The sequence below is a fragment of the Pelophylax lessonae genome (assembly GCF_965119305.1).
Source record: "Pelophylax lessonae genome assembly, chromosome: 12".
NCBI lineage: Eukaryota > Metazoa > Chordata > Amphibia > Anura > Ranidae > Pelophylax > Pelophylax lessonae.
In genome coordinates this window covers 224,563,616-224,577,745 of record NC_138779.1, presented here as the reverse complement: position 1 = coordinate 224,577,745, position 14,130 = coordinate 224,563,616, and the positions used below count along the sequence as shown (strand labels likewise).

Sequence of the window (14,130 nt, the reverse complement as noted above, 5' to 3'; positions counted from 1 at the left end):
GAAGACCTTGTTATCCTTCTTGTAGAAGGTGGGAAGAACTGGTCTTGTTCCCCCCATTGGCTAATCAGGTTCCTTTGTCCCCCCCCCCCCCCCCCATATATCAGTACAGAGCAGTAAGGGTACAGTTGATTGGTCGGCATAGGACGCATTGGTCATTTTGAAGATCTCCAATTGTGCAGCTGTTCTTCTGAAGGAAATACTTGAAGTTTGTGTGTCTGTGTTTTTTATAAACTTTTTGGGAGTTTTATTATTTTTTTCTTTATATTTGCTGTTCTCTGATGAACTTGTGGCCTGTGTGAACACACCCCCACACCCAGGGCCACATTTTCTTTGCTTTTTGTTTTCTTCGTTGTGGGTTCCCCCTGTGTCCTTGTTGAGTCCTCCGCTGGATCAAATTCTAGGACAGGAGTCTCCAAACTTTCTAAACAAAGGACCAGTTTATTGTCCTTCAGACTTTGGGGGGTGGGGGGCAGATTTTGGCTATTGGGAGTAGAAAACGTCCCGGCATCAGTGGGAGTAAGCATCACCACACTTGGTATTAGGGGGGGAATAGTGCCCAATTGGGGTTGTCAGTGAGAGAAATGGTGCCCCATCAATTGGTAGAATATCTCATATCAGTGAGGGTGATAGTGCCCCAAGGGCCAGATAAAGACATGCAAAGTGCCCCATCCGCCTCCGAGCCAGAGTTTGGAGACCACTGCTCTTTGGTACTAGACAGGACATGCCGTAGATTCCCCTAGGTCCACGTTGAGTTACCCTTGCACCCCTCTACCCTGGACCACGTTCGTGTCTTGATTTGCACTGAATGTTGTCAGTTGATGGTTTCTGATTCCCGGTACTGTTTGGAAATCTCGTCCAGTCTTTTATTTGGTCCTCTGTTCATCTGTCACAGATAATATATGCAAATCTGAATGACGGCATCACCAGAGAATTTTTGTCATCTGGAGTTTGGAGAGGCAGCCAGAGCCTTTCCTGTTTATTTTCTTCCGTTGGAAGAAGTGTAGGTGGATGGAATGTCGGATGTAAATCCAGATTGCCAGATACTTCCTACCTATAGTCTGGAGGTCACTCACCATCCCCAGAGATCTCCACATTGTATACCTGTGAGGGGTCTGTACAACTATGCACGGCCTCCACTATGATGCCACACCATTCACTGCATGCATGAGAGGGCTGTCATGTTGAAAGGGTATGTACAACCATCCACAGCCCCCCCACTATGGTGCCCACCACCCCCTACATACATGAGAGGGCTGCCATAACGAGGGAGGGTCTGTACAACCACCCACAGCCCCCCTTTGGTGCCAACTACCCCCTACATACATGAGGGCTGCCATAATGAGGGAGGGTCTGTACAACCACCCACAGCCCCCCCCCACTATGGTGCCCACCACCCCCTACATACATGAGAGGGCTGCCATAATGAGGGAGGGTCTGTACAACCACCCACAGCCCCCCTTTGGTGCCAACTACCCCCTACATACATGAGGGCTGCCATAATGAGGGAGGGTCTGTACAACCACCCACAGCCCCCCTTTGGTGCCTACTACACCCTACATACATGAGGGCTGCCATAATGAGGGAGGATCTGTACAACCACCCACAGCCCCCCTTTGGTGCCCACTACACCCTACATACATGAGAGGGCTGCCATGAGGGAGGGTCTGTACAACCACCCACAGCCCCCCTTTGGTGCCCACTACACCCTACATACATAAGGGCTGCTATAATGAGGGAGGGTCTGTACAACCTTCCACAGCCCCCTACCACCCCCTACATACATGAGGGCTGCCATGAGGGAGGGTCTGTACAACCACCCACATCCCCCCTTTGGTGCCCACTACACCCTACATACATTAGAGGGCTGCCATAATGAGGAAGGGTCTGTACAACCTTCCACAGCCCCCTACCACCCCCTACATACATTAGAGGGCTGCCATAATGAGGGAGGGTCTGTACAACCTTCCACAGCCCCCTACCGCCCCCTACATACATGAGAGGGCTGCCATAATGAGGGAGGGTCTGTACAACCTTCCACAGCCCCCTACCACCCCCTACATACATGAGGGCTGCCATAACGAGGGAGGGTCTGTACAACCTTCCACCGCCCCCTACATACATGAGGGCTGCCATAACGAGGGAGGGTCTGTACAACCTTCCACAGCCCCCTACCGCCCCCTACATACATGAGGGCTTCCATAATGAGGGAGGGTCTGTACAACCATCCACAGCCCCCTTTGGTGCCCACCACCCCCTATATACATGAGGGCTGCCTTTAAGAAAAGGTCTGTACAACTATCCACAGCCCCCCCACTATGGTGCCCTCCACCCCATCATACATGAGAGGACTGCCAAGATGAGGGAGGATCTGTACAACCATCCACAGCCCCCCTATGATGCCCACCACCCCCTACATACAGTGAGGGGAAAAAGCATTTGATCCCTTGCTGGTTTTATATGTTTGCCCACTGACCAAGAAATGATTAATCAATAATTTTATTGGTCGGTTTATTTTACCAGTGAGAGACAAAATAACAACAAAAATATCCAGAAAAACACATTTCAAAAAAGTTGTTAATGAATGAGTGAAATAAGTATTTGACCCCTTAGTAGTTGGTGGAGAAACCCTTGTTGGCCAATCACAGAGGTCAGACGTTTCTTGTAGTTGGCCCCCAGGTTCTCACACATCTCAGGAGGGATTTTGTCCTCTATGCAGATCCTCTCCAAGTCATTAAGGTTTGGAGGCTGACGTTTGGTAACTCCAACATTCAGCTCCCTCCACATATTTTCTATGGGATGAAGGTCTGGAGACTGGCTAGGTCACTCCATGACATTAATGTGCTTCTTCTTGAGCCACTCCTTTATTGCCTTGGCCGTGTGTTTTGGGTTGTTGTCATTCTGGAAGACCCATCCATGACCCATTTTTAATGCCCTGGTTCAGGGAAGGAGGTTCTCACCCAAGATTTGGTAGTACATGGCCTCGTTAATCCTCACTTCGATGCGGTGAAGTTGTCCTGTCCCCGAAAACACCCCCAAAGTATAATGTTTCCTCCTCCATGTGTGACGGTGGGGGATGGTGTTCTTGGGGTCATAGACAGCATTCCTCCTCCTCCAAACACGGCGAGTTGAGTTGATGCCAAAGAGCTGGATTTTGGTCTCATCTGCCCACAACACTTTCACCCAGTTCTCCTCTGAATCATTCAGATGTTCATTAGCAGACATCAGACGGGCTGTACCATGTGATTTCTTAGTCAGGGGGACCTTGCTGGTGCTGCAGGATTTCAGTCCTCCATGGTGTAGTGTGTTACCAATTGTTTTCTTGGTGACGATGGTCCCAGCTGAGATCATTGAGAAGATTCTCCCGTGTAGTTCTGGGCTGATTCCTCACCGTTCTCCATCATCATTGAACCTCCACGAGGTGAGATCTTCCATGGAGCCCCAGACTGAGGAGACTGACAGTTATTTTCTGTTTCTTCCATTTGTGAATAATCGCACCGACTGTTGTCACCTCTCACCAAGCTGCTTGGCGATGGTCTTGTAGCCATTCCAGCCTTGTGTAGGTCTGCAATCTTCTCCCTGACATCCTTGGACAGCTCTTTGGTCTTTCCTCCTTTCTTCCATCTCTGTGCTGCTGATCCCCTAGAGTCTCATGGCAGCTACTTCCTGAGTATATGTAGCCATTAGTGTGTCACGGGGTGACAACCCAGGAGCACAATGGGGAAAGAAGGACAGAGCGTGTCACCCTATAACAGGAAGTGCCTGAACAAGGATCTCCAGGGATTATTGGCGGACTGAAAATTGCTTATGAAATGACATTACCAGGGTAAATCTTCTATGAGGTTTCAGTGATTGGGGTGACATCTAGTGTAATTACTGACCACTGCGGTGGATGTGGAAGGATGAGCCGGCCATGCGTGCATTCTGCAGTGTGCTGCATCTCCCATCATGCTCCGCTCCTCCTCACAGGTCCCTCTGTTCCTCTATAGTTTATTCAGCCTGCTTAGATCAGCCAAAACCATTCTGGCTGCAGCTGGAGAACGAAATCCGCGCTTCCTCCCGGCACGTGACTGGAATAAAAGATCATTCCTCTACTCACCGGAAAGTGCCGCCCCCGACCCTGCCACCGGCCAGACTCCTCCATTCTCTGCACCGCGCACCTTTCCTCATTCCCACCCAATCATATTTGTCTTATGTACTCTGATGGTTACACCCTGACCTTCCCCCCCCCCCCATATAGAGCAGCACCCAGACCTTTCCCTCCCCCCCCCCATATCCATCTGCACCCTGGACTTTCACTTTTCTCCCCCCCCCCCCATATCCAGCAACACCCCAACCTTCCTCTTCACCCCCATATACAGCAACACCCCAACTTTTCCTTTCCTCACCCCCTCATATCCAGCAACACCCCAACTTTTCCTTTCCTCACCCCCTCATATCCAGCAAAACCCCGACCTTTCCTCCCCCCCCCCCCCCCCTCCATATCCAGCAAAACCCCGACCTTTCCTTCCCCCCCCCCCATATCCAGCAGCACCCAGACCTTTCCCTTCCCCCATATCCAGCAGCACTCAGACCTTTCCCTTCCCCCATATCCAGCAGCACTCAGACCTTTCCCTTCCTCCATATCCATCTGCACCCTGGCCTTTCCTTTCCCCCCCATATAGAGCAGCACCCCGACCTTTCCCTTCCCCCATATCCATCTGCACCCTGGCTTTTCCTTTCCCCCCCATATAGAGCAGCACCCCGACCTTTCCCTTCCCCCATATCCATCTGCACCCTGGCTTTTCCTTTCCCCCCCATATAGAGCAGCATGCAGACCTTTCCCTTCCCCCATATCCATCTGCACCCAGACCTTTCCTTTCCCCCCATATAGAGCAGCACCCGACCTTTCCCTTCTCCCCCCCCCCCCACATCCATCTGCACCCTGGACTTTCACTTTTCTCCCCCCCCCCATATCCAGCAACACCCCAACCTTCCTCTTCACCCCCATATACAGCAACACCCCAACTTTTCCTTTCCTCACCCCCTCATATCCAGCAACACCCCAACTTTTCCTTTCCTCACCCCCTCATATCCAGCAAAACCCCGACCTTTCCTTCCCCCCCCCCCCATATCCAGCAGCACCCAGACCTTTCCCTTCCCCCATATCCAGCAGCACTCAGACCTTTCCCTTCCCCCATATCCAGCAGCACCCAGACCTTTCCCTTCCTCCATATCCATCTGCACCCTGGCCTTTCCTTTCCCCCCCATATAGAGCAGCACCCAGACCTTTCCCTTCCCCCCATAACCAGCAGCACCCGACCTTTCCCTTCCCCCATATCCAGCAGCAACCCGACATTTCCCTTCCCTCCCCATATCCAGCAGCACCCTGACATTTCCCTCCCCATATCCAGCAGCACCCCGACATTTCCTTTCCCTCCCCATATCCAGCAGCACCCTGACATTTCCCTCCCCATATCCAGCAGCACCCCGACATTTCCCTTCCCCCATATCCAGCAGCACCCCGACCTTTCCCTTTCCCCCCCATATCCAGCAGCACCCCGACAAGGAATGATTTACCAATCAGCTGCTCCTCCCTGAACTGCTAGCGAAGATGTTGGGTGAGGGGGTCCCGAGCGGCACCCCTGCACTGAGAGGTCCCAAGTGGTTCCCCTGTAATGAGGGCTCCCCTGTACCTGGGGGGGTCCCCCTTGGGCGGCTCCCCTGTACCGGGGGGGTCCCCAGGCAGCTCCCCTGTACCTGGGGGGGTCCCCGGGATGTACCCTTGTAAAGGTTAACGAGCTGAAGGCCCCAGATCTCAGAACAGCAACCTCTGTACATGGGAAGAATTTGAAGTGGATGTGAAGGCAAAAGGTCTCTGGCAGATGACATTTTGTATCTACCTGGGCTGGGGATGGCGGTTTTCACCTGCTTTTCCCTTCTGCTGCTGTAATAGGTGACCCCTGCCAGTGGTTTCCAACCTTGTGCATTGGCAGTGCTGTGCAGGTAAAGCTGGCATTGTACTGGGCGCACACAGAGTTTTGGCACCTGGCTCTGCCATTGTTCTGATATCATTTGCTCTTTTGAATGCCTGTGCTGGGTTATGTTGCCTGCTGCCCCTGGCACTTCAGACTCGTGTGACTGGCAGGTCACTGTGCCCACTTTGAAGCTGTAAAGTGACATTTATAGTTGTAAAATTGTCTGTGGAGCTCCGAATAATTCCGTAGTGTGTTTCCTTCCTCTAATTCCACATGGCGGTGAGGGGGCAGTCCTTGTGTGATCACCTGTGCGGAAACACGCCACCCCTGCCGGGTCCTGTACAGGACACGCCAGGTCCTGTACGGAAGCACACCACCCCTGCCGGGTCCTGTACAGGACACGCCAGGTCCTGTACAGAAGCACGCCACCCCTGCTGGGTCCTGTACAGGACACGCCAGGTCCTGTACGGAAGCACGCCACCCCTGGCGGGGTCCTGTGCGTGAGGGCGCCACCCCTGGCGGGGTCCTGTGCGTGAGGGCGCCACCCCTGGCGGGGTCCTGTGCGTGAGGGCGCCACCCCTGGCCAGAACGTGCCTCCCCTGGCGGGGTACTCTGCGGAAGAATGCTTCCCCTGGCTAGAACGTGCCGCCTCCTGGCGTGGTCCTGTGTGGGAGCGTAATTTCCCTGGCGGGGTCCTGTGTGGGAGCACGCCTCACCTGACGGGGTCCTGTGTGGGAATGTGCCTTACCTGCCAGGGTCCTGTGTGGGAACGCGCCTTACCTGGCGGGATCCTTTGTGGGGGCATGCCTCCCCTGGGGGGATCCTGTGTGGGAACGCGCCTCCCCTGAGGGGGGGTCCTGTGTGGGAACGCTCCTCCCCTGAGGGGGGTCCTGTGTGGGAACGCGCCTCCCCTTGAGGGGGGTCCTGTGTGGGAACGCGCCTCCCCTGAGGGGGGTCCTGTGTGGGAACGCGCCTCCCCTGAGGGGGGTCCTGTGTGGGAACGCGCCTCCCCTGAGGGGGGTCCTGTGTGGGAACGCGCCTCCCCTGAGGGGGGTCCTGTGTGGGAACGCGCCTCCCTTGGTGGGGGGGGTCCTGTGTGGGAGCGCGCCTCCCCTGGCGGGTCTTCCTGTACTTGTCCATCATTGAGCGGCGGATTGTCCTTCAGTTAAAGTCAGATTGTATTTCACATTTCTCACAATTCACTGAACGTTCCTTAACCACCGACATTCCAGACTGTCCCGGGGAGCCCTGCCGCAGAGCCTCGATGACCGAATCTTCCCTACCGTCTACAGCACGGTGAGTACCGGATTCCACCAAGGATGACCCCACACACTATATTCCCTCTTCATTTGATGGCTATTGATTAGAAGTAATACCAGAGACGATTTACAAACCTGGCGTCTCCATTTATTTTTCCGTATTCTGTCTGACCGGTGGAAATGTTTGAGGCGCGTAGACGGCGTTCTTCCTGCGTGTATAAAGTGCACAATAAACGCCGGTCTGTTGCCATGTTGCTTAGCGTTTTTTTGGCGCTCAGCCGGTCATATGAAGAGATACAAAGTGTGTGTGGTTAGGAGCAGCTAGTACCAACTCTCATCTCGCTTGAAAGCTTTGAGTTAAAATTAACAGACAGCCAACATGTTTCAAGGGACTGGACCCCCTTTTTTTACAGCTTGGACAATGTCTGGTGATATATCGGGGTGAGATGATACAGCAGGCCAGGATCAACACTACAGGAGGCAGAGCCAGCCGGATGCTCACTTATTCTTGTTGTTGAACATGCTAGCTTTCATCCTGATTATATCACCAGTCATTGTCCCAGCCCTGAAGAAGGGAGTCCTGTCCCCTGAAACATGTTGTCTGTATCTGTTCCTAACAGAGCTTTTATATGAGATGGAAGTTTGTACTTGGCTATGCTGACCTTCCATGTAGATGATAATCACTGGTTGGACAATTGGACCGTTGTGATCAGAGGGGCACCAATGCGGGAATGGAGTCTATACCATAAACGAAGCCCTGGTTCGGAAGGCGTATACGTTTTATTTAACCTCCACTCACATCAGTCCAACTGATCTGGGCGTATGGTTAGGAGCAGCTACTACAAACTTTAATCTAGCTTGAAAGCTTTATTAAGTAAAATAACGGACACAGCCAACGTGTTTCGGGGGAGGACTCCCTTCTTACAAGGTTTGGAAAATGACTGGGGATATATAATAGGGTGAAATGATAGAGCCTGGTTCAAAGCCACAGATGACAGAGCCAGCCGGATGCTCACTTGCTTCCTTTCGTCCTGATTATATCACCAGTCATTATCCAAACCCTGAAGAAGGGGGTCCCATCCCTGAAATGTGTTGGCTGTATCTGAACTGAGTGCTGGCTCAGAAGATGTATACGTCTTATTTAACCTCTACTCGCGTCAGTCCAGCTGATCCAAGCATGTGGTTAGAAGCACCTAGTACAAACTTTCATCTCGCTTTAAAACTTTTTTATTTTTAACTAATAAACAGCCAACGTGTTTCAGGGGGCAGGGCACCCTTCTTTATGGGAAGGAAAATGATGGTGATATAGGATAGGGTGAAATGACAGGGAGAGCCGGGATCAAAGCTACAGGCGACAGAGCCAGCCGGATGCTTATTTGTTAGCTTTGATGCCGGCTCTCTGTATCATTTCATCCTGATTATATCACCACACATTGTCCAAGCCCTGAAGAAGGGGGTCCCATCCCTGAAACATGTTGACTGTATCTGAACGGAGTGCTGGCTCAGAAAATGTATATGTTCTTATTTAACCTCTACTCACGTTGGTCCAGCTGATCTGAGCATGTAGTACAAACTTTCATCTTGCTTTAAAACTTTATTAGTTAAAATAACAGAAACAGCCAGTGTGTTTCAGGGGGCGGGACTCCCTTCTTCATGGTAAAAAAAATGATGGTGATATATAATAGGGTGAAATGACAGGGAGAGCCGAGATCAAAGCTACAGGTGACAGAGCCAGCCGGATGCTCACTTATTACCTTTGATGCCGGCTCTCTGTATCATTTCGTCCTGATTATATCACCAGACATTTTCCAAGCTCTGAAAAAGGGGTTCCTGTCCCTGAAACATGTCTGCTGCATCTGAACTGAGTGCTGGCTCGAAAGACGTATACGTTCTTATTTAGCCTTAGCTGATCCGAGCATGTAGTACAAACTTTCATCTCACTTTTAAAGTTTTATTAGTTAAAATAACAGCCAACGAGTTTCAGGGGGTGGGACCCCCTTCTTCAAGGTTTTGTAAGTGACTGATGATATAATCAGGATGAAATGATGCAGAAAACCAGGATTAAAGCTAGCAAGCTGATTGTCGCCTGATTATATCCCCAGTCATTTTCCAAACCTTGAAGAAGGGGGTCCCGCCCCCTGAAACATGCTAGCTGTATCTGAACTAAGCGCTGGCTCGGAAGACGTATACGTCTTATTTAACCTCTACTCATATTGGTTCAGCTGTACTGGGCGAATGGTTAGGAGCAGTCAGTACAAACTTTTAACTTGCTTTTTTCTCTGTGTCATTTTATCCTTATATCATCAGACATTTACCAAACCTTGAAGAAGGGGGTCCCGCCCCTGAAACTTGTTGGCTGTTTCAGTTCCTAACAAATAAAAATATGCAAAAACAAAACTACCCACATCGGTCCAGCTGATTTGTGTGTGGTTAGGAGCATCTAATACAAACTATTCGCTTTAAAGCTTTATTAGTTAAAATAACAAACACAGCCAACATGTTTCAGGGACGGGACCCCCTTCTTCAAGGTTTGGAAAAGGACTGGTGATATTATCAGGTTGAAATTATTCAGAGAGCCGGGATCAACGCTGTAGGCAATAGCCGGACGGTCACTTGGTAGCTTTAATCCCGGCTCTCTGTATCATTTCATCCTGATTATATCATCAGTCATTTACCAAACCTTGACAAAGGGACCCTATCCCCTGAAACGCGTTGCCTTTATCTGAGTGATGTATATGTTTTATTTAACCTCTTCCCCCCACTGGTCCCTCGCTGTCACACACCGGTTAGAGCTGATCTGGGTGTTTTACAATGACAGTTCCCTAATGTTCTTACCTGGATTTCAGGTTTCAGCAGAGGGGGAGGGGAGCTGATATTGGTGATTTTTTACTGTTTTTGTTTTTTTTTCTACCTGTCAGTTGTAGTGAAATTTCCCCGGTAAGTAGGAATACCTTCAGGCAAGTGAATTTTTTTTTTCCCAAGCTTTATCAACAATGATGAATGTCATGAGCAAGCGATGCATACGGTAAGGAGTCATGTGACCAGAGGCGCTTCGCTCACGGGTTGTTTTGTGTTCTCTGCAGGTGGCGGCACAGGTAGCGAGGCAGCCGGGACCTCCTGCCCCCTCGCCGTATTCTACACACGACCTGACCAAGGGGCACCCGACCCTGGCTGCTACACCTCCTGGGCATGCTTCTTCCCCGGGACTGTCACAGGTAGGTCGGGGGGGAGGGGACTTATCACCTTTTTTAGTGTCTTCTATTATTGTGAGAGATCGGAGTTTAGGATCTGTGCATTGTGTATTTGTAGCCATGGAGGTGTCAGTCCTTTGCTGGTTCCTCCAATCACAGGACAGTTCTCACAGTCTCTGCTTCCTGCTAGTAACACTCCTGTAGACGAGATTTCCCAGCAAAGGGTTCTCATTAAATCCTGTGATTTCCCTTTATAACCGGCGCCAATGTTCACAACTTCTGCCGAGACCTTTTCCTGGAAAGGTGTGAAATGTCATTAGGGGTAATTGTGAGCCGCCATCTGTAAACAGCGTGAGAGCGCGGATTCCTGAGCTGCCCCCCCCCCCACCGCCGCTCCCCCCCCACCACCACCACCGCTCTCAATATAGACGGATATTTATAGTCTGTGACTGCAATCTACATAAACAGCAGAATGCCGAGTCATCCCTCCCCCACCCAGAGTGATGAGTCACTGTCCCCGGGTACTCTGCGTCACAACCTGTACCCAGCAATCCGGTGTGACCCCTCCCTACCCAGCAATCCGGGGACCCCCCTACCCAGCAATCCGGGGACCCCCTCCCTACCCAGCAATCCGGGGACCCCCCCCCTACCCAGCAATCCGGGGACCCCCCTACCCAGCAATCCGGTGTGACCCCTCCCTACCCAGCAATCCGGGGACCCCCCTACCCAGCAATCCGGGGACCCCCTCCCTACCCAGCAATCCGGGGACCCCCCCCCTACCCAGCAATCCGGGGACCCCCCTACCCAGCAATCCGGGGACCCCCCTACCCAGCAATCCGGTGTGACCCCTCCCTACCCAGCAATCCGGGGACCCCCTCCCTACCCAGCAATCCGGGGACCCCCTCCCTACCCAGCAATCCGGGGACCCCCTCCCTACCCAGCAATCCGGGGACCCCCTCCCTACCCAGCAATCCGGGGACCCCTCCCTACCCAAGAATCCGGTGTGACCCCTCCCTACCCAACAATCCGGGGACCCCCCTACCCAGCAATCCGGGGACCCCCCTACCCAGCAATCCGGGGACCCCCACCTACCCAGCAATCCGGGGACCCCCTCCCTACCCAGCAATCCGGGGACCCCCTCCCTACCCAGCAATCCGGGGACCCCCCTACCCAGCAATCCGGGGACCCCCCTACCCAGCAATCCGGGGACCCCCCTCCCTACCCAGCAATCCGGGGACCCCCCTCCCTACCCAGCAATCCGGGGACCCCCCTCCCTACCCAGCAATCCGGGGACCCCTCCCTACCCAGCAATCCGGGGACCCCTCCCTACCCAGCAATCCGGGGACCCCCTCCCTACCCAGCAATCCGGGGACCCCCTCCCTACCCAGCAATCCGGGGACCCCCCTACCCAGCAATCCGGGGACCCCTCCCTACCCGGCAATCCAGGGACCCCCTCCCTACCCAGCAATCCGGGGACCCCCTCCCTACCCAGCAATCCGGGGACCCCTCCCTACCCAGCAATCCGGGGACCCCTCCCTACCCAGCAATCCAGGGACCCCTCCCTACCCGGCAATCCGGGGACCCCCCTACCCGGCAATCCGGAGACCCCCCTACCCTGCAATAAGAACAGATACCGAGAATTACACCCAGCATACAGGACAGGAGAAGTAGTACTGTGCAGAGTCCATACATACAGAATAAGAACAGATACCGAGAATTACACCCGGCATACAGGACAGGAGAAGTGGTACTGTGCAGAGTCCATACATACAGAATAAGAACAGATACTGAGAATTACACCCAGTATACAGGACAGGAGAAGTAGTACTGTGCAGAGTCCATACATACAGAATAAGAACAGATACCGAGAATTACACCCGGCATACAGGACAGGAGAAGTGGTACTGTGCAGAGTCCATACATACAGAATAAGAACAGATACTGAGAATTACACCCAGTATACAGGACAGGAGAAGTAGTACTGTGCAGAGTCCATACATACAGAATAAGAACGGATACTGAGAATTACACCCGGCATACAGGACAGAGAAGTGGTACTGTGCAGAGTCCATACATACAGAATAAGAACAGATACCGAGAATTACACCCGGCATACAGGACAGGAGAAGTGGTACTGTGCAGAGTCCATACATACAGAATAAGAACAGATACCGAGAATTACACCCGGCATACAGGACAGGAGAAGTGGTACTGTGCAGAGTCCATACATACAGAATAAGAACAGATACTGAGAATTACACCCAGTATACAGGACAGGAGAAGTAGTACTGTGCAGAGTCCATACATACAGAATAAGAACGGATACTGAGAATTACACCCGGCATACAGGACAGGAGAAGTGGTACTGTGCAGAGTCCATACATACAGAATAAGAACAGATACCGAGAATTACACCCGGTATACAGGACAGGAGAAGTGGTACTGTGCAGAGTCCATACATACAGAATAAGAACAGATACCGAGAATTACACCCGGCATACAGGACAGGAGAAGTGGTACTGTGCAGAGTCCATACATACAGAATAAGAACAGATACTGAGAATTACACCCAGGCATGTTATACTGTAGTCTTTTGTGAGATGGGGGTTGGGTTTTTAACTGATTAAACATATTGATTGATTGTTTATTGATTATTTACCTCTGATCACTTCTCTAATCTGCCTCCTGACTTTTAACATGAAGTTTCTTCTTCAGGCTTCTTATGCCACAGGACAGAATGCCACGGCCACGTTGGTGTATCAGCAGCCGCCCCAGACAATGACGACCCAACCACAGAATCGCTCTCCGGTAAGTGGGGCGCACACCCGCCTTGTGTTGTAGGGGGATGGTGGGTGCGGGGTCACATGGGGTCAGGAACAAGGTCAGGGCCAGTCTTCTAGCTGTGTGTCGTCATGTGACTTCATCAGTAGATTTTATTGGACAATGTTCTGTAATGGTGTACTCTGATGGGGGAGGGGGGGCTTTGGAGATTCCATGTTCTCCATATTGGGGATTATTCAGTGGTCGCCTGGTGGGGTACCGGTCGCCTGGTGGGGTACCGGTCGCCTGGTGTGGTATCGGTCGCCTGGCTTTGCTCTGATACTCTCATCTGATTCGAAGTTTGGTAATGTTAGGAGTCCTCCTCTGCGGGGGGGGGGGGGGATCAGTCACCTTTTCCTGAGAATGTAAAGTGGGCAAGAGGGCTACAGAACTAATAGGGGGTCCAGTAGGAGGGCCACATAACTGATAGGGGGTCCAGTAGGAGGGCTACAGAACTGATAGGGGGTCCAGTAGGAGGGCTACAGAACTGATAGGGGGTCCAGTAGGAGGGCTACAGAACTGATAGGGGGTCCAGTGGGACTGCCACAGAACTGATAGGGGGTCCAGTGGGACTGCCACAGAACTGATAGGGGGTCCAGTGGGACTGCCACAGAACTGATAGGGGGTCCAGTGGGACTGCCACAGAACTGATAGGGGGTCCAGTGGGACTGCCACAGAACTGATAGGGGGTCCAGTGGGACTGCCGCAGAACGGATAGGGGGTCCAGTGGGACTGCCGCAGAACTGATAGGGGGTCCAGTGGGACTGCCGCAGAACTGATAGGGGGTCCAGTGGGACTGCCGCAGAACGGATAGGGGGTCCAGTGGGACTGCCGCAGAACGGATAGGGGGTCCAGTGGGACTGCCGCAGAACGGATAGGGGGTCCAGTGGGACTGCCGCAGAACGG

At 52.4% G+C, this 14,130-nt stretch overlaps 1 protein-coding gene across 7 annotated transcripts in view; it reads left to right on the top strand.

Annotated features, from left to right (window-relative positions):
* Positions 1–14,130, top strand: part of EIF4G3 (eukaryotic translation initiation factor 4 gamma 3) — a 100,269-nt gene that overhangs the window by 27,826 nt on the left and 58,313 nt on the right. For 6 of the 7 annotated variants that reach the window (XM_082273846.1, XM_082273845.1, XM_082273850.1 and 3 more), the window contains exons 2-4: positions 7,187–7,250; positions 10,297–10,428; positions 13,120–13,212. In XM_082273846.1, the coding sequence (XP_082129972.1) occupies positions 7,187–7,250; positions 10,297–10,428; positions 13,120–13,212 (289 nt within the window). The remainder of the gene's footprint in view (positions 1–7,186; positions 7,251–10,296; positions 10,429–13,119; positions 13,213–14,130) is intronic. The other variant, XM_082273851.1, reaches the window with a different exon arrangement.